Source organism: Berghia stephanieae, chromosome 7 (assembly GCF_034508935.2).
Source record: "Berghia stephanieae isolate SIO BIC M18660-M18661 chromosome 7, UCSD_Bste_1.3, whole genome shotgun sequence".
Lineage (NCBI taxonomy): Eukaryota > Metazoa > Mollusca > Gastropoda > Nudibranchia > Aeolidiidae > Berghia > Berghia stephanieae.
The window spans coordinates 55,664,814-55,686,236 of record NC_088366.1 but is presented as its reverse complement, the minus strand read 5'-3'; the positions used below and the strand labels follow the sequence as shown (position 1 = coordinate 55,686,236).

At 35.2% G+C, this 21,423-nt stretch overlaps 1 protein-coding gene across 8 annotated transcripts in view; it reads left to right on the top strand.

Moving 5' to 3' along the window:
* Nucleotides 1-20,807, top strand: part of LOC144977521 (acetylcholinesterase-like) — a 148,720-nt gene extending 127,913 nt beyond the window's left edge. For 5 of the 8 annotated variants that reach the window (XM_078922830.1, XM_078922832.1, XM_078922828.1 and 2 more), the window contains 5 exons: nucleotides 917-1,147; nucleotides 1,575-1,831; nucleotides 3,548-3,808; nucleotides 4,580-4,749; nucleotides 18,114-20,807. In XM_078922830.1, coding sequence (XP_078778956.1) covers nucleotides 917-1,147; nucleotides 1,575-1,831; nucleotides 3,548-3,808; nucleotides 4,580-4,749; nucleotides 18,114-18,220 — 1,026 coding nt within the window. In that variant the 3' untranslated portion in view covers nucleotides 18,221-20,807. Of the gene's footprint in view, nucleotides 1-916; nucleotides 1,148-1,574; nucleotides 1,832-3,547; nucleotides 3,809-4,579; nucleotides 4,750-9,484; nucleotides 9,727-18,113 lie in introns of all 8 variants that reach the window. The other 3 variants (XM_078922826.1, XM_078922825.1, XM_078922824.1) reach the window with 1 other exon arrangement.
* Nucleotides 20,808-21,423: the final 616 nt, after the last annotated feature.

Genomic DNA, 21,423 nt, shown 5'->3' with positions numbered 1-21,423 from the left:
GTATTCGGGTTTGTCACATCAAATAGATTGGAATGGAAACAAAACACTAATAAATTGGTAGAGCTATTTCTTATTCTCTTCTTTTTTGATTGCTGCCAAAATTTTATTCAATGTTTTTGTATATAATGTATGTAAAGATTAATTTTGGTTTAGCTTTATTCTTATAATTACAGTTTTTTTGTAATGCAGAAGAAGAAGAAGAAGAAGAAGAAGAAGAAGAAGAAGAAGAAGAAGAAGAAGAAGAAGAAGAAGAAGAAGAAGAAGGAGGAGGAGGAGGAGGAAGAGGAGGAGGAGGAAGAGAGAGAGGGGGAGAAGAGTGAGAGAGAGAGAGAGAGAGAGAGAGAGAGATCATATTGGGAAAGCGAGATATGTAAGATAAGAAGTAGAGTAGAGAGAGTGCTGGAGAGAGAGAGAGAGAGAAAGCGAAAGAGAGAGAGAGAGAGAGAGAGAGAGAAAGAGAGGGAGAGAGAAGGTTCATAATAGTGGGAAAGCGAGATATGGAAGATAAGAAGTAGAGTAGAGAGAATGCTGGAGAGAGAGAGAGAGAGAGAGAGAGTGAGAGAGAGAGAGAGAGAGAGAGAGAGAGAGAGAGAGAGAGTTCATACATGTGAGAAAGCGAGATATGTAAGATAAGAAGTAGAGTAGAGAGAATGCTGAAGAGAGAGAGAGAGAGAGAGTGAGAGAGAGAGAGAGAGAGAGATAGCATACTTGTGAGAAAGCGAGATATGTAAGATAAGAAGTAGAGTAGAGGGAGTGTCAAAACATGATCAGATTTATAATGTTTTTTTTCCCCCTCTTGATTAGCCGCAGTGCGTGATAGATTGATTAATTTTTGCCTCAAAACGGAAGAAAAGGGAAGTGACGTCATGACTGTTGAAGCGTATTGGAGAATAATATACTTGCACATCTTCCACAGACCCATGAAGAAGCGATGAAGCGTTTTAGAATCCTGGCCAGCAAAGTGAGCTGTGACCGTGGGAGTTACGACGACAGGACCAAATGTATGAGGGATAAAGTGAAGGCCAAGAACTTGACGGTCGCACAGTGGGAGGTCGTGGATGGTACTTACTTCGACCCTCCCTTTGCCCTCATCACTGGCGATAAGTTTTTGCCCAGCAGTATACAAAGCCTTATGAAGCAGAAGAAGGTAATGTATTTAAATGCTATGCTTTTAAGTAAAATACTCCCAACATCTGGCCCGCCAGATGAAACGTTACCTATAATAAAGATTAATTAATTATGCCCTTCCGCCACGACATCGTAAGATATCGTCGAAAAGGTATTCCACAAAGAAATATTATTATTATTTTCATTATTATTATTATTATTATTATTATTATTATTATTATTATTATTATTATTATTATTATTATTATTATTATTATTATTATTATTATTATTACCATCATCATCATTATCATTATTATTATTATTCATATTATTATAATCATTATTATTTTAATTCTTATTATCATTATTATTATTTTTAATCATCATCATCATCATCATCATCATCATCATCATCATCATCATCATCATCATCATCATCATCATGTCAACATCCGTCTCCCCAGTTCAAGGACACATCCATAATGGCGGGCGTTGTGAAAGACGAGGGGATCTTCTGGTTGCTGTACGCATTTACGGACGTTTTCAAGAGGAAAGATCCGAACCCGGTCTCTGAGATGCAGTATCAGAAAGTGCTGGAAGGAATCATGACCCAGACGAAGCACACTAGTAAAACTATTAAGGATTTCACGTCTTTCATCTACCGTGATGGCTTCGTCCTTGACTCTCGACCCGGGAACTTGGATACATTGGATGATGTGAGGTAAATCAAGTGTGTTTGTGCGTGGCCTTCGTAAAGTTATGGCCTGATACTGACCAAAAAATGACGTCAAAATGCCAGTCTTTTGCCACAAAAGAAAACAAATCGTGAGTTGTATTCAAAAGTTCAACCAATGAAATAACTTGTTTCTATGAGTTGAGTTCTACTAACGACAACTCACTAGGCGGTGCAAAAACCAAATAATGACGTCAAACTGCCAGTCCTTTTGGATTTCAGTATCAGGCTATAACATAACGATGGCTACGGTTTGTGCGTAGCCATCGTTAACTTATAGATAGCTCGAAGATGACGTCACTCAGGTCTTTGTTATTGTTTTTTGTCATCCGCGTTTATGAGTAATGCTCACTGAACTGTATTAACCTGACTATAACCGTTCATGGATACACACCGTTTTGTGTGTTGGTCCGTTATACTTCCGAATGGCAATGTTATGAGCTTCTTAGCCAAGCGCATACGATCTTTTGCCTGACACTGAAATCCAAAAGGACCGGCAGTTTGACGTCATTATTTGGTTTTTGCACCGCCTAGTGAGTTGTCGTTAGTAGAGCTCATGGAGACAAGTTATTTCATTTGTTGAACTATTGAATATAACTCACGATTTGTTTTCTTTTGTGGCAAAAGACTGGCATTTTGACGTCATTTTCTGGTCAGTATCAAGTCATAACTTTACGAAGGCAACGGTTACATACGCACTTTCAAGGATGTAGGAAACAAACAAAAATAGAGAGTTTGATGTCACGACTTTTGTTCCCTAATGACACCTAGATAACAACGCCTCTCGGACAGTCGTCATAATGTAAACAATAACAATGGAGGTGATTGGTAAACATAGCAAACTGCAAACGTTTTACTATCGATGGTATGTGTCTAAGTAAAATACCCACTATTCTACCGCTTGATCAATAGAACCAACACAGAAAACTATGTGTCAACTTAAACGTTTACGAGAAAGTCGTATGATAACTAGTCACTCTTTTGGTGATATAAAAACAGTCAATACTAATGAACAGAGAGAGGTTGATTTCATTCTCGTTCTTGTTTATAAAGAACCAACCATGCTTCTCGGGAACATTTGGAGGTGTGTCACAAATCCCATGTTTTGATTGGTCAAAAATCTACTGGTTAACACTATCCTTACCAGCGATTTTCAGGATTTTCCCTAAAACTTCACACCCAACTAACACAAAAATATATTTTTTTATCACTCTGAAATAATAGCAGTAAAATTCTAACCATACATATTTTCTTAAGCAAAACATGCTCTACAACACACTGTTCATTTTCTTTAAATTTTATGATATACAAAGGAAATTTGAATAAGAAAAATGTTGGTTGCATCGTAACGAATGTGATGATTTTCCTGTAGTTGGTAAGGAGATGGTTAATTGGAATCAATAGTCTGATGTCACATCGCCCAGCAAAGGCGAGCAGCGTGGTTCTAAACAAACAAAAAATCGGTACTTTTTATTCTTCATGCTGGCTAGAACGTTTCATATGTCATAATGTGATCAGAATGTATAAAAGTCAAAACATGACCATACACTTTTATGCTCGGAGAATAATTTCATAAGGGGTCTGCCATTGTTCCGATAGTTTAGAGCCAGCTACTTAGTTACCATGCGTCATTAGGAAGGAAGTGACGTCATGACTGTTGAAGCCAATTGCCTTGGTATTGTATTATTATATTTGTCTTTCCAGCGGTGACACGTTATTCAAGTGTGCTGTGCGTGACTTTGCTGCAGACTACAACACATTGACCAATAAAGATAACATATATGTGTACTCCTACGACTACCGCCTGTCCAACAACCCTTGGCCGGAGTACCTGGGTGTCCCCCATGGCTATGAGATAGAGAACTTCTTTGGTATTCCATTCCTTCATCCGGCGAATTATTCTAATACTGATAGGGAGGTTAGCAAGACGACAATGGAATATATCGCCAATTTTGTGAATACTGGGTGAGTGGGGTTTTGGTGGTGAATAATATATTGAAGTGTTGGGATGGTTGGTGGTAAAGTTGCTGTTGATGTTTTTGTTGTTGGTGGTGGTGGAAGTGGTCGTAATAACGGTTGGGATGGTGGTGTGTGGTGGTGATGGCGTTGGTGACGGTGATGGTGATGGTGGTGGTTGATAATGACTATGGAATATATTGGGTGAGTGAGATTTTGGTGTTGAATAATATATTGAAGTGTTGGAATGAATGGTGGTAAAGTTGCTGTTGTTGTTTTTGTTACTGTTGTTGTTGTTGGTGGTCGTGATGGTGTTGATGCCGTTGTTGTTGTTGTTGTTGTTGTTATTGTTGTTGTTGCTGTTGTTGTTCTTGTTCTTGTTCTTCTTCTTGTTGGTGTAGTGGTGGTGTTGGTGGTAGTCGTGATGGTGGTGATGATGATGATGGTGGTGGTGGTGGTGGTGGTGATTTTGATGTTGATGTTGATGGTTGTGATGGCGATGGTAAAGTTGTTGTGTATGGTTGTTATTTTTATTGTTGGTGATCATCATGTTGATGGTGATGATGAAGATCAAATGATGATGATGATGATGATGATGATGATGATGATGACGACGATGATGATGATGATGATGATGATGATGACGACGACGACGACGATGATGATGATGATGATGATGATGATGATGATGATGATGATGATGATGATCATGATGACGATGATAATGCAGATTTGATTTATAATATTATGCGCATCTTAACTTACTTTCAAATACACCAGAAACCCAAACAAAGGCGGGAAGACAGTCGGGGTACAGTGGCCAAAATTCACGGCTTCAGCAGAAGATTATTTGGTGTTCAAGACCAGTCCTATCGCCGATCAGGCTCCACGGTATAAAGAGTGCAAGTATTGGCACAAAATGGTTCCTGAGCTAAGCAATCTACAAGAAGGTATACAAACATAACACGCTCCCTCCCTTTGTGTCGTGTGTTAGATGTTGTACTCGTAGATGTGTATGTTGTAAAATACAAATATTAATATTGTTAGATGTTGTACTCGTAGATGTGTATGTTGTAAAATACAAATATACATATTTTTAGATGTTTTACTCGTAGATGTGTATGTTGTAAAATACAAATATACATATTGTTAGATGTTTTACTCGTAGATGTGTGTGTTGTAAAATACAAATATACATAATCGACCTGTCGTGTCAAGTCCATATTATTATGTCGAAATGAAAGATTATCAGAATTTGAACTTGTATTTTATTATAAGTTAATAAACAACAGTGTAAACTATGTATAACGAGTCTGGATATAACAGGGACCCGGATATAACAGTATTTTGATCTTGGTTTACATTTCATCTCATTTTCGCACTATTTCTCTCTCTCTCTCTCTCTCTCTCTCTCTCTCTCTTTCTTTCTTTCTTTCTCTCTCTCTTTCTTTCTCTCTCTCTCTTTTTTTCTCTCTCTCTCTTTCTCTCTCTTTCTTTCTCTCTCTCTCTCTCTCTCTCTCTCTCTCTCTCTCCCTCTCTCTCTCTCTCTTTCTTTCTTTCTTTCTCTCTCTCTCTCTCTCTCTCTCTCTCTCTCTCTCTCTCTCTCTCTTTTTCCTTCCCTTGCATGCACATACGCACACACACATACACACACACAGCGCGCGCGCGCGCACATATACACATTTTCACCTATAATGTTTTAACTATAATGCCAATGTAATATAACATATTTCCTTTTCTTGTTTCCCTGAAGAAGACCAACGGCTTAAACGTCGTTTACTTTGTGTTGTATCTTTTATAACAGTCATTTTACTTCCTTTATTTTTACTATACATTTTATTTACTCATTTAGTCACCTCTAAATATATATTTTTTAACTCTCTCTTTACCAGCTATTTTTAGAATTTTCCTCGAAAATTCACACCCACCCAGCACAAAAATAGACTTTTCTTACTCAAACAAAACAGTAACACGTGCATTCTATACAGAATGTTGTTCAGCAAAATGAATTCTACAACACAGTGTTTAGTATTTATAGCTGTAATCAAAACATTTCTTTACATTTTGTGGTGTACAAGAGAAATCAGAATGAGAAAACTGTCGGTTACATCGTAACGAATGTGACGATTTTCCTGTGGGTGGTAAGGAGAGGGTTAATAGCTATTTTATCTCCCTCTTTGCGTTTAGTAAAATTTATCGTTTATAGCAGGGAGTATTAAAAACACATAATATTTTAAAACAGGGTTGCTGAATACCATTTAATACAATGCATCAGCCTTTAAAAAAGAGCTTTTTATATAGCGCAATATCCACTAAATGTGCTCAAAGCGCTTTACAAGGGGTCCCTGGCCAACAGCAACATTTAACATGTAGGACGGGACATGACGATATGACAATTTTTTTCGGACAAAGACAACGCTGTTAACGGCCAGGTACTCTTTTTACACATGAGTACGGTGAGAGAATGTGAGTAAAGAGTCTTTTCCAAGGACTCAACTATGCGCCGAGCGAGGCTCGAACCCAGGACCTTTCGATCCGAAAGCGGGTGTCATACCACAAGACCACATAACCGCACAATAGCCTCGGGTATGCCTTTACTAATGCAACCGAGTGCGAGACAAGGCTTAGTGCGTAAATACTCTATGTGTTTGTGTATATAGGCTACTGAATACTATACTACACACCCTACACACACTCACACATACACACACAGACACACACACACATACATACACATACACACACATACAACGATCAGCTTGAAAGAGAGAGAGGGAAACAAAAAATGATTTTAAAATATTGTTTCGGCAACTTGGGTTATTTCCCTTGAAGTTCGCCTATAACAGAACTTCGTTATATCAGAGATTATAGAGTTGGTCCCGCCAGTTATAACGAGGTTTCACTGTATTTGACATAATTTATTCATTCTAAATTATAAGGCATAGTATGGGAGGGGGAAAACTTTTTAAAAAATTATTTTGGGGGTTAGGGAGGGGGGAAACTTTTTTTAAAAAAGTCTCTCTCCTCCCAAACCCCCTACTAGTTTTTGTTGTTTTTTAAAAAAAAGTATCCCCCCTCCCGAACCCCCAAAATTATTTGGGTCCCCGAGTTTGCGGTAGTACCTGGATTTAATCCAAGTTTAACAGTTTAAAAAATGAATTAAAGATAACATTTTAAGCATCTAAATAACACCCCCCCCCCCCTCGCCCGCCCCCCCCCCCCCTCCAACTACCACCTCGACATAATACCGGTTTGTAGCGATAGGTCGCATAATATTATAAGTTCTTGTTTATGAAATTCTTTGTACCAGAACATACATGTAGAAATTATGGATTACACACTGTGTAGCATGTTTGTGTTATTGTATGGCGTGTGTGTATGTGTATGTGTGTGTGTTTTTCCCCAGTAAGTGTTGTGAAGTCAAATAATTGTTGTAAAAAAATGATTGAATTATTTTTTTTTTGTTTTCTGATGATTTTTTTGTTTGTTTTGTTTTTTATTGTTGGTTTTTTTATAAGGGGAGGAGGGGGGGGGGGGGTTGGGTTATTTGGGTGTTTTTTTTTTTTTAATAAGAAAGATAAAGTCAAATTTTCAATTGTTTTTTTTTGTTTTAATGTCTAGATGTATATTAGATGCAAAGAAAGACTTTTTTGTCCCTTGTTTTAATTTGTCACCACTTTCTCACAGGTACTAGATCTGTTGGTAATTGGTTTATTGGTTGTTACTGCATGTTGAATTTATATATATATATATATATATATATATATATATATATATATATATATATATATATATTTATTTATATACAGTGAACACCGATCATACATAAACTTAAGATACTATTTCAAAATGGCTAGGGTAATATAATGGACAATTCACTTTACATTTAGGAATTAGAATGTAAAACGGAATTATTATTATGACTATGAATCTTTTAATCCTTGAGTCTATATAAGGAACCAGTTTTTTGGGGCACAATATTGATATTGGGAGTGTAACTAACAAAGTTATAAGTACCCTTTTATACGGTTGTGAAACGTGGACGCTTGACAAAGAATGTACGAGGCGGTTAGAGGCATTTGAGATGTGGGTGTATAGAAGAATGTTGATGGTATCATGGACAGACAGGTGTACGAAGGAGGAAATGTTGGAGAAGGTGAGAAAGGGAAGAATACTGATCGATAACATCGGAAAGAGGCAGTTACGCTTTCTGGGATATGTGTGGAGAAGAGATGGAATAGAAAAGTTGGTAACATCTGGGATGATCGAAGGAGAGAGAGCTAGAGGAAGACAAAGAATGACTTATCTAAATAACCTAAGAATGGCCAAATGTGACTTTAAAAGTAACACAGATTTCATGCGCACCGCAGAGGATCGTGATTCGTGGAGACAACTGACCGGCAATGTGCTCAAGAGCACAATCACGGTGGATGATGATGAACTAACAAAAAAAATCCAACAAAACTGGCCCTCGGGGGTTTATCGTGGAGTAAGCAAATCTAGTCCTGGGAAAGCAGGATTTCGTTTATGATGAGATAATGTTTCAAAAAAAAAAAAAAAAAAAAAAGGAAGCCTAACCGCCCTCTCCTTACCAACCAACTATAGGAAAATCGTCGCATTCGTTACGATACAACCAACATTTTTTCTTATTCTAATTTCTTTTGTACATCATAAAATTTAAAGGAAATGAACAGTGTGTCGTAGAGCATGTTTTTGTAAAGAAATAATGTATGGCAAGAATTGTACTGCTATTGTGTTTGAGTGATAAAAAATATATTTTTGTGTTAGTTGGGTGTGAAGTTTTGGGGAAATCCTGAAAATGGCTCGTAAGGAGAGAGTTAAGTCAACAGGTGTCAGCCATTCTTTACACCAAGCGGACATTGCGAATACAACAATGACAACAATAACAACCACGAGAAGGGTGGAATGATACTGCAGTACTCTTATTTCTATTTTAAGGAGAGAGAGAGAGAGAGAGAGAGAGAGAGAGAGAGAGAGAGAGAAGATCTAGACGTTTAATATCTTTCATCATTTTTTCCCCCATGGGATTAGGGTAAATACTGTTAAACATAATTTTGATAAATTAAGTTATTTAGAAAACGACACAAGTGAGGCAAAAGACAATTCACTGAGTGGAGGCTCCGTGCCAACAGGTGTCAGCCATGTTGACCGGAAATCCATTCAAATCATGGAGGCAAGATGGCGCTTTTTGGGCATATACTCAGAAGAGATGAAAATATACCAGCGAATAAAGTCATGAATACTTTTTCACCCCATCTGGACACAAGAAATATCAAGGTAGACCACCCACGTCAATTCATACTGTCCTCAATCGAGACCTAAAACGCCTTCAAAATAACAAAGAATTAAAATCAAAGGAAGACCTTATGAACTTAAAAAGACCGTGAACTGTGGAAGGAAATGACACAGATTATTAGAGAGGCAGCCGAGGCATCCCGATCGGTGGTTAGGAAACGAAAGGCCTTAAGTCGGTAAGTCAGAAAACGACACGGCCACCAACGACAGCAACGGCAACAAGAACTGTACTGGTATCCGAGAGAGAGAGAGAGAGAGAGAGCGAGAGAGAGAGAGAGAGAGAGAGAGAGAGAGAGAGAGAGAGAGAGAGAAAGCTAAACGTGTCATATCTTTAATAAAAAATGTATCAATCAACTTCGATTATTTCAGTTTCAGATGCCACGGAAAGGTCCCCGGATGGGATACCTAATCTGAACAATGACAACGAAATCGAACTGAAAACTAATTTTGTGAGATCAGAATTCATCGGTGCTTTAAAGGCAAAGGCACAAAATCTTGCTCCAGGGACCAACGGCTTAGGCATAATGAAAATGAACATCGATGGTACTAAAGAGGAAAGTGGTTGATTGAGTATCGCTGTCAACCATCCCATAATCACCCATCAATCGGAGGTATTAAAAAAAAACCCCACAAACCTCTCGCTATATAGATAGTCATTCCAGTATATCTTTTGCGTTTTATTGCTCACTAATAAACTAATTATATTGGCAATTCTTTGTATTTAGGACTCGCGATAAGGTGATGTGGCCTATCTCCTGAAGAAGTCCAGGGCCCGAAATAAATGCTATTTGTTTTATATTGTTTCAATATAATTGAATTGCGCCACATTTGTGTGGCTGGCGGAGAAAACCGGGAAAGATGCGCGAATTTCATAAATTGAGTTATGTGTGCAATGGTAAAGACAAAATGTTTCTGATCCTTTTTACCACTTTAAAATTTATTTCTTTGTCTATTGGAACCCAAGTTATGATATTTTTTTCTGAATAAAATTTGTTGCTATGGGAAACACTTTATCTTTGATTTTGGCTCATAATATCCCGAAGAGAAGCTTGCGACGTCTTCCCTGGTTTTCACAGCCAGCCTCACAGTTACTTTTTAAGATTTTTCTTGTTCTTCTTACTGGTTCATTTGGTCGACTTTTGTTTTTTTTTTAAGAAGGTGAATTATAAAATGGAAACAATTGCCCAGTACTGCCAACTTCAAAATTTAAAAATTTGAAATTTTTTTTAGATAAAAATTGTAGTCGTCATAGTTAACTTTATAGATTATCTACAATTTACTTTCACAAGGAATAAATTAATAACGCTTCAAAATCCTAAAAATTATGTACTCTGGCCTCAACTTTCATTTTGAATAAGTTTTAATGACTTTGAGATAGATGCTTATGACGGTCCGAAACTTCGAACCAAAATTCCGTAATTCTACGACTTTTCCGTTGTAGTAGGCAGGTCCGAATTACCAGAAACAAAAATTGTTATAGAACATTACCAAAATCAAATTTGGCAAAATGCATAACATCAATACTCTCAATGATAGAGGCGTTATTTAAAATTATCATTTGCAAGCAAATAAAAAAAAAATAATTCAATTAAAATTAAAATTAAAAAATAAATAAATTTCTTTGCGTTTAATTCAATTTAGGTAATCTTTTTGGGCGCTATTTAATTTGTGCTTAGAGAGTTTTGTTAAACCGTTTACTTGCATAGTTTTATTTTTAGTCCATCACCTTTTTCTGTTCCACGTATCAACATTGATTAAAATGTGTGCTTTTATCTTACAATAGACTGAGGGCGTCGTGCAGTTTAGTGTCTTCAATTATATAGAATTATAGTTTTTAAGATTAATGTAGTTTTAGAGAAAGCTTAGCATTGTTTATTTTACTGGTTGGTGTCAGGTGTAATGTAACAGTGAATTTTTATTTTCAACTATTATATATATATATGTATATATATAAAGCATATCCGCCATTATATTTTAGTGGAAATGTATCTTAAAACAGTCATCATTAATCCTATAAAAGTTTATTTTCCATTAGAAATAAAGTTAAGATAAGTCCTTACAATGAGATGGTCGGTTATTACTAATGCGTTCTTGTGATTCAATAAGAAGTTTTAAGTTATTATTTTTATTATAAAAAGTCAATGTCGTCGGCCATTATTCAGCGTTTTATTCTTCTCTACACACTCCCTCACCCGTGACAGAATGTTGGGTACATCGACAATCCTACCAAAATTATAGAGTAGATTGTTGTTGCCGTAGAGGCAGTATTGCAAATCAAATTACATTTTTTTGTTGTAAAAGCGTAAAAAGGCGATTTCCCTATTAATTTGCGCATCAAAATTTTATGCGTTGTTTTAATCCCGCCCAATTTGGAACTCCTTAGTTATCTATCATCGAACGCTTGTTTGTTTACTTACCAATATGTTTATACAGAGAACGTACAAAATATCTCTGTCGTCTATCGGGAATTTAATAATGTATTTATGTATGTCTTTATTGTTTTTTGTTGTTGGCTGAAGCAGGGTTTTGAGCCCGAAACGTTCCGTGTTTGGTATTTTGTTCTTCTTTTTTTTAAAGCTGTTATATTCATTTTTGTATTACTACTCTTAACAATTCACAGATTCTAGCAGAGTATCAAAAAGGCAGAGGACCATATACCTTGCCTTGTGACACACCGTACGCTAAAATTCAGTCGTCTTTATAAAAATTAAGAGGGACACACTTATATCTTTCTTTAAAACAAGTCTTTGTCCACAGTTGTTGTTCATTATCGTTTGTTACTTTCACAAGGAATAAATAACGCTTAAAAATCCTAAAAATTGTGTACTCCGGCATCAACTTTCATTTTGAATAAGTTTTAATGACTTTGAGATGTTCTGAAACTGGAACCAAAATTTCGTAATTCTACAACCTCTCTACATATCAGAAATTTCTGGATTCAGATGAGGCCGAATTAAGCCCTGAAGAACTAAGAAATACTGCAGTGCTCTCTGTACTAAAGTCACAACAAGATCTTGACAGCCTCAAAACTCTGGCCCAGGATCGTGACCAATGGAAACAATTAACAACATGGATGGAGAGAGCAGATATACTTATCGCCCATGACTGAATCACACAATTCTCATCAAACGTCATTCGGACTGCGAAGCTTACTACTACTACTACTACTACTACTACTACTACTACTACTACTACTACTACTACTACTACTACTACTACTACTACTACTACTACTACTACAACTACTACAACTTTTTCGTTGTATCTAGTAGTATTTTTCCCCACATTTTCTTTCCTATCGTTTCTGTTACATCTTTTTTTTTTGACTTCTATCGTGCTCACCAAGCTGAATACGAGCCCAATGTTCTTGCACACTATCAATAGACGTAAGAAGAATTTTAATAATAACGATAAACACTTTTTTTTTTACAGCTACGGTGAAAACAGTCGAAACATCAGTCAGTGTTACAGTTTTCAAACGAAAGAAAGGGCGTAAATGGAATATCAGTAGAAAAGGGATAAAAGGAAGAGGGAAAAATTGGAGAAGAGACAAAAGAAGAAACTAAAATGCCTAATTATTTAACAACTAATGATCTGTAAGTTGCCCGTCAGTTTCTCTACATCAATCAATCGCTTGGAAATTGCATGGAATGAGATGAGAGCAAGTGCATGTTCTTGGTCAGACTATTTTTCTTGCTCTATTATTTGTCACTTAATGGAAATGAAATTGCCAAAACTACTACTTACGTATCATCATAATCATTGTTATCGTCGTCGTAATGATTATCATTATTTTAAAAGAAAAGTAGTCCCTCAGAGCCATTCATTCGGCCCATGTAGCCGGCGTTTATCCCGGTTTCTATAACATTAAACGGACAACAATAACAATCCTTTGGATAGGACGCTAGTCTATCGCAAAGTACTTTCCGCCAAATCTAACACAGTCAGCTACCCATTCACTGCTAGGTGGACAGGGCAGGGGAGGTCATAAGAAAATCTCACTGCACCCTGGATGATCGACCTCGGTTCTTTGGCGTGCGAAGCGAGGGCTCTACCAACTGAGCTATCGGGATTCCCTTTATCATAATTGGATTCAATAGTCTGATGTCACGCCGCCTGGCAACGGTGGCCATCTTGGTTCTAAACAAAGAAAATCATTACTTTTTATTCTTCAAGCTGGCTAGAACTTTTCATAGGCCTTGTGATCAGAATGTGTAAAAGTCAAAACATGATCAAATTTATGGGGTTTTTTTTTCCTCTGGCTACGCTTTTATGCTCGCCGGAGAAATATTTCATACGGCGTCCGCCATTGTTCCGATAGTTTAGAGCCAGTGTTGCTAAGTTACCATGCGTCATTATGAAGGAAGAGTATAGCCATAATATTGTTTCAAACCTCGGACAAGGTTCAAAGTCCAAGATGGACAATGATGTACACATTACATTGTAAGTAATATATAGTCTATGCATTTTGTTCAAGCGGATTCCAGCACAGACGGTGGCATTATTTAATGTGTTATCATAATATCTGTTTTTATTTCGTTTTCTAAACTTTTACCATGTTTCGTTTCTTATTTTATACAGCTTTTTTTTGTTTTGTTTTTGTTTGTTTGTTTGCTTTTTTTTTTATTTTTATTTTTTTTTTTTGTTGTTTTGTTGTTTTGTTGGGGAGGGGGGGGGGTGGGTTTGTTGTTGTTTTTTTTTTTTGTTTGTTTTTTTTGTTTTTTTTTTGTTAGTTTTTTTTTTTGGGGGGGGGGGGGTAAAAATGTCAATTCAACTTTGTAAAAGAATCGTCATTATTTAATTAGTCTATATTAGCCAATGATTGAACTCATTTAAAACAAGGTAGGCTACCGTGTTATGAAAAACAGGGTTTGTATTTGAGTATAAATCTAAGAGAAAAGGGAATGAAAATCATAAATTGCTGGTCCAGATTCTTTACTGCTGTCTGTTTTCTTCACGAAACCAAGAGAGAGAGAGAGAGAGAGAGAGAGAGAGAGAGAGAGAGAGAGAGAGAGAGAGAGAGAGAGAGAGAGAGAGAGAGAGATTAAGACGTTCATTTCTCTGTCAGATTCGGTGATTTTTTTTTTTTTCAGTTGGCGATACATGTCATTTTTCTGCTCTAATATTCATTTTTTTTAAATATCATGTATACACCAATATGAATATTTTATTCGTTTTAAATATTGTGTAATATATTATTTAATAATAATAATAATAATAATAATAATAATAATAATAATAATAATAATAATAATAATGATGATGATGATGATGATGATGATGATGATGATGATGATGATGATGATGATGATGATGATGATGATGGTGGTGGTGATGATGATGATGATGATGATGATGATGATGATGATGATGATGATGATGATGATGATGATGATAATAATAATAATAATAACGCCTGGGTTATTCCATCCTTCTCTTGGAATTGACCCTAAAGACAAATTTCCCCTTGGGGATGAATAAAGGGAATTTTATTTTATTTTATTATTTTATGTTATACTTCAAATATCGATGGTTAAAATGACCTTTAACCTTGTATGTCTAAAGCCGTCAAACCTGAGACTGCTTTGCATGCCACTGCATAATCCCTTTTTTATAATAATTTAATCATGTTTTTCATGAGTTATGGATCATACCAACGTGAACTTCTTTGCAGTTCTGATAGTATAACTCAAAACATTATGGTGGTATCATTGTTGTTGTGGAAACACTCTCATACCGACGCAAATAAATGGTATAGATTTATAGTGCGCCAAACATCCCTTCATCAGGAGGGCTCTGGGCGCATAACATAAATTAACTTAATCATTAAGCCCTAACACAGTACACGAACAACGCTAATTATACTCATAATATAATAATTGTCCGTTACAACAATGTTAATATACTAACGAAAGAGTGAAAATGGAGAGGCTTTGTATAGGAACGATACAGACAATGCACCCTTCGTGAGCACACAACAATACACATTTTTTAGATTTCCATTACAACAATGAGCCCATAAGGAATTGGGTTATCAGACCTTCAAATTAAGTGCACGTCGGTTTGTATAATATCTATATAATATTATACTCTTTTTTCTTATTATTTGAGCTTGCACTTTATATGCATGATAACTTATTGTTACATTGTTTTGTTTATTTCATCACTTTACTCTTATTATTATTATTATTATTATTATTCAAATCTATTTATAATCTTGTTCAGTTGTCTTTTTTTATTTGTTTGTTTGTTAGTTTTATGTTATACGTATGCGCAGCAACCCAGTGACTTGAGGAGTCGCACAAACTGTTATGAATTTTGCTCACATATCCTTTCGTTTTCAATTTTCTTCTTACTTGTATCTCTTTTTTTTAATTCATCATTGATGTTATGCGTTTATGTTAAATACTCACATCATCCACCAGCTGGATATTTATAGAATGAAGTTGACGTCAATCGGACCTTTGTTAATGTTTTTTTTTTTTTTTTTGCCACCCGCGTTTATGAGTAATTCTCACTAAACTGTATTAACCAGACTATAATAAACGCTCATGGTAACACAGAGTTTTGTGTGTTCGTCCGTTATATTCCTGATGGCAATGTTGTGAGCTTCTTAGCCAAACGCACACTATCTACAACTATAACGGACCAACACACAAAACGATGTGTAACCTTGAGCGTTTATAGTCCAGTTAATATAATTTATTGAGAATTACTCATTAACGCGGATGGCAAAAAACAATAACAAAGTGTAACCTTAAACTTTTATAGATAGCATGCGCTTGGCTAAGAAGCTCATAACATTGCCATCCGGAAGTATAACGGACCAACACACAAAACTGTGTGTATCCATGAAAGTTTATAGTCGGATTAATAAAGTTCAGTGAGCATTACTCATAAACGCGGATGGCAAAAAACAATAACAAAGACATGAGTGACGTCATCTTCGAACTATCTATAGTCTGATTGATACAATTTAGCGAGAACTAATCATTAAAATGGCTGTCTAAAAACAATAACAAATAGCTGAACGACGTCAATTTCGTTCCTTCTATAGATCCTTTAAAACATTGTTGTATTTATTTTCATACCTATCATATCACTAGATGATAATTCTCTTCTTTAAGGCCATTTAGTGGTTTATTTAACGCATTGTGAAATCATGAAATAGTCATTGTTTTGACAGTAGGTAGAGAACCATGTCCTTTTAACCAATTTAAAATCATGGTTGAATGAGAATTAAAAATAATGATGATGTTAATGATAATGATGATGATGATAATAATAATAATAATAATAATAATAATAATAATAATAATAATATAATAATAATAATAATAATAATAATAATAATAATGATAATGATGATAATGATAATGATAATAATAATAATGATAATAATAATAATGATAATAATAATAATAATAATAACAATAATAATAATAATAAAAATGATAATAATAATAATAATAATAATAATAATAAATAATAATAATAATAATAATAATAATAATAATAATAATAATAATACTAATAATAATAATAATAGATGGCATTTGTATAGCGCATTTTCAAATTATATTATGCTCAATGCGCTTTACATTGGTTGAAAAAAACGAAACATATTCTATGATTAGTTTATATTATATTTTGATAATTATTCTTTGAAATCTAATTAATTTTAGTTACTTGAAATATGAATTGATTCTAATACTATTTGTTGCCTGTTACTTTTTGCTTTACTTTGTATTATTGTTACAATGTTTGTTAATTTTAGCAAGTGACATAAAAATGATTTTAAATTGAGCATTTATATAGAGCAATTTCCACTAAACGTGCTCAAAACGCTTTTTACAAGAGAGGAGTCTCCGGCCAATAGCAACAGTTAACGTGTGGAACAAGACAGAGACAACGCTTTTAACGGCCAGGTACTCATTTTACACATGGGTATATTGAGATAATGTGAGCAAGAAATCTTTTTCCAAGGACTCAAATATGTTCCACAAGACCATATTTAAATCTGAGTCAAACGTTAAGTTAAGCCGTGTACGATGTTGCTTATATAAGAGCAACATGCAAATATAGAGCTGCTTTTAGATTCCAAAAGCTCACTATCAGCGTACTACTTAGTGTGAGATTACCTTAAAGTCTCACCTAGACACAGGCATGGGACAAAATAAGAGGAAGACACTCAAATATACAATTTAAATGGAAAAAATATCATATCTCAAAAATAATACAATATACATTTGACTGCCTCCCTCTCAGCCAATAATTCTGGCTGGGGGCCGGGAGAAAACCAAGTATTTTCATGGAGCATAGCCTTTGTAAACTGATACTGACGAATAAAGATACATCAAAAGATAAGTCAACGACCAAAAAGAAAACAAATCCTGAGTTGTGATATCTTTCCTTGAGCGTTACAAACGACAACTTACTAGACGGTGCATTCACCTATAGATAGTATGCAGATGACGTCACTCAGGCCTTTGTTATTGTTTTTGCCATCCGCGTTTGTGAGTTGTTCTCACTAAACTGTTTTTACCAGACTTTAAAACTTCATGGTTACACAGAGTTTGTGTGTTGGTCCGTTATACTTCCGGATGGCAATGTTGTGAACTCCTTGGCCAAGCGCATTCTATCTATAAAATGACGTCAAAAGACAAGTCCCAGTGTGTTAAGCTATTAGTAAACGAAGGCTGAGGTTAGGGGGACTTAAGAGAGTGAGAACTAATTACCCAACTTGCTGTCTGAAACAATGACAAAGATAAAGAACTGAACAAGTGTGTAGGAAAGTTGCCAGACGAAGCAAGAAAGAAAAATACAAGAAAAAAAAAAAAAAACATCCCCACAAAAATCAGTCGAACTCGATTGGGGATCGAACCTCAGACATATTAAAAAATGACAAATAGCTGAATGCATGACGTCATATCCATTCTCTCTATAAAGCAAATCAAGGTTTTCTCATGTGTGTCTCTCTTTTTTTCTTAATCTCCAGCTGCTGACCTGGGACAAAGCTCTGCGTGTAGCACGGCGCCTGTTGTAGCCTTGCTTGTTCTTCTATGTGCTGTTTTGATTTGGAACGGAAGTGTGTTGCCATGTTGATACCGGCTTGCTTGCTCGCTCGATTGCCTGATCCAACTAGTTTTTATATTATAATCTAATTCTTCTCAAATTTTAGCAAATTTATAGACATTAGAATCATGTCAATGTCATAACCTTGCCTTACTTAAGTGATTATGAGTATTTTTGGGTTGGATGAAAAGAGATAGAAAATTATCAATGTTGTTTTCATTATTTTTCGGCCAAAACAAGTCAAGGGATTGGCCATTTTCTTCCTACAACTCTTTATCTGCCGCTTACCCAGTTATTATGAATGGGAGCGATCTATATTCATGTTTTCGTCCAACAGAGTCATCAATCACAAGATTTGTTGCTGTCCAACGATTGGACATTTCTGAAAAAATGGAAACACGCTGCTTTGTTTACGAAAGTTGTAAACAGACCCATGTGTCAAGCTGATCACAATGACCAATCGTAATGTCAGATAGTTCAAAATCTGTGAACACTTTTCACTATGTAGGTTACTTTGAGCACATTTTGCAATGCGACCAATGACCTCGAGCACATGGAAAGTTAATATAGATCATGCCCATTCTTTTGACGCAATTTGTTTTTATTTTGATGTCTATGGTAAGTTCCTTTGTATTTAACAAATATTCTATTAAAACATCTTTAAAGAAGAAAAAAAATATTAAAATACTTACGAAGTGGCCGAGTGGTTAAAGCATTGCACTGTGACCCGGAAGGTCCCGGGTTCGAGCCCCGCTTCAGGCACTTTCGTTTTTTTTCTTCCTGGAGCAAGATAATTAACCCCCCAATTTGCTCACTTGGGTGATTCCTGTTGACATCAGACATCGTGTTTGGTGAATTATCTATATTCCTTCATAGAATGCCTTGGCGACGATATCTTATGATGTCGTGGCGGAAAAGTATAATTATTAATAATATTAATTTAAAAAATACTTAGCGCAGAACGTTTTGGGCTCAAAAACCCTTTTCAGTCTTTTTAATCATTGGCCATCGCATCAAAAAGGATCGGCCAACGTTGGTGATTTGATATTACTTTTTATCCAACCCTTTAAATAATAACAATAATATAATACGGTGGAGAAGAAAAACATGATAAACTGTTTTAGTATAAAAATTGAAACATGATATTTTGAATTGATTATCGCATAATACAGTCTTTCATTCCCCATTATTTAATAATTATTGATTTACTTACAGTGTGACAATTTAAAAATTAAAAAAAATATTTTGCGACTCGTGTTTGTGATGTAGATATAGATAGAATGAAGTTGACGTCACTCAGGTCTTTGTTACTGCTTTTTGCCATCCGCGTTTTATAAGTAATTCTCACTAAACTATATTAACCAGACTATGAACGTTCAAGGTTATACACATAGTTTTGTGTGTTTGGTCCGTTATATTTCCGGATGGCAATGTTGTGAGCCTCTTAGCCAAAGCGCATACTATCTACATATCTAGATAGGAGATATTTCGCTCTCATTTACTTATTGTATTCTATCCTAGTATTTATAATATTATATGTTACCCACTCCCTCAAAACGGAACTATATCGGGATGAAAAGGATCATTTTTAAAAAGTCCATTTGATGTTGACATGGTCAGAAATCATAAATTTTGGCTTTTCAATTTAATGAAATGAAATAATATTAATTCTTCTCAATGAGCCATACAAACTCGGCCCAGGTAGTGTGTAATTCTTGACTAGAAATTCAACTTTTTTACATCTATGTCAACCCGACATAATACCGTTTCGAGGCACTGGGCCACATAATATTTTATCTAGAATAGATATAATATTATAGCAATGCCATCGAAATAGAAAAATTCGGTTTAGTTGGTTTTCATTGCAGTTAAATATCAAAGTAGCAAATTAATGAGCGGACATTGATTTACAATAATAAAGATCTGAAAAAGTCTGGGGTGTGTCTTTTTTACGAAACCCGCCGAAACCCGCCGACAACCATAGGCTCAGGTTCACTCCCGACTGGTGTACACTTCCCTTAGTCTCATATTCTAATTAAAGGATTTTACAATTTGAACCTTATGAATAATTTATTTAAAACATTTTTCCCCCATTTCTATCGATACATAGACACACAACCAACACTTTTCAGACTTTGTTCGCCCATTTTAAGAAACAAGATTAAGGGTAGAACATCTGCGCCTGTTTTTTTTTTTTTTTAAGTTTGTTCCTAAACTAAAATTATAAACTAACTCACTTCTTTATAATAACACTTGTATATTATTTTCTCTTTCTTTTGGGTTTTAGCCTTGAGTTGCACCGGTATCTGATGGATTGTGTTGTGTTTATAAGTACGTACTTAAGAAAGAAGGGCAATCAATGTTGTGAGAAAAAGAGGATGAATTTAATTGATTTTATTTTTGATTTATGCAGAAACTTAAATATTATGTGATATGTCAAGTCTGTTTGTGATCCATCGCCTCTTATCATAATCTTAATATGTCGGAGTGGTTTGATGCTAAAAATAGCATTTACAACTATTACTAAAAAAATAAAATCTTTTATATAGCGCAATATCCACTAAGCGTGCTCAAGGCGCTTTGCAAAGGGTCCCAGACCAAATTACAAATACAAAAATTATAACAAAGCAAACCAAAAAGACGCGAGCTTTTATATAGAACAATATCCACTAAACGTGCTCAAAATACTTTACAATTGATCCCTAGCCAAGTACATTGATGGTATGCTCTTGGAATCCACATCTGATCCCTATTTGTTCCCAGTTCCCCTCTCTTTTACTTTCTCTTTGGGTGATTTTTAATTGTAATTCTATAACCTTTTACTATTCCATTTTCTTCCTTTTTACTGGTGCTGATATGACCTAAATGTGTTGCAAGAGCCGTAAAACCCTTAAAAAACAACTAAACTAGTTTGCGTTGGTTTGATTGAGAGTATGTGTAACTCCATACATCAACGAGCCCATAACCATTTTGGATTATCAGACCTGTATATAAGTACACTTCGCATAGAATAATAAATAAAAATTAGTTTATTTCAGCGTGAAAGACTTAAAAATTCATGTTTCTCATCATTGTAACTTTTAACTCTCTCCTTACCGATCATTTTCAGTACTTTCCCAAAATGACAGGCTTACTTACCCAGCAGAAAAAAATGTTAAAAAAAAAAACTCAAACAAGCTCTCTACAAAACAACTTTATGTTCTTATTAATTAAACAAAAATCATTCTTCAAAG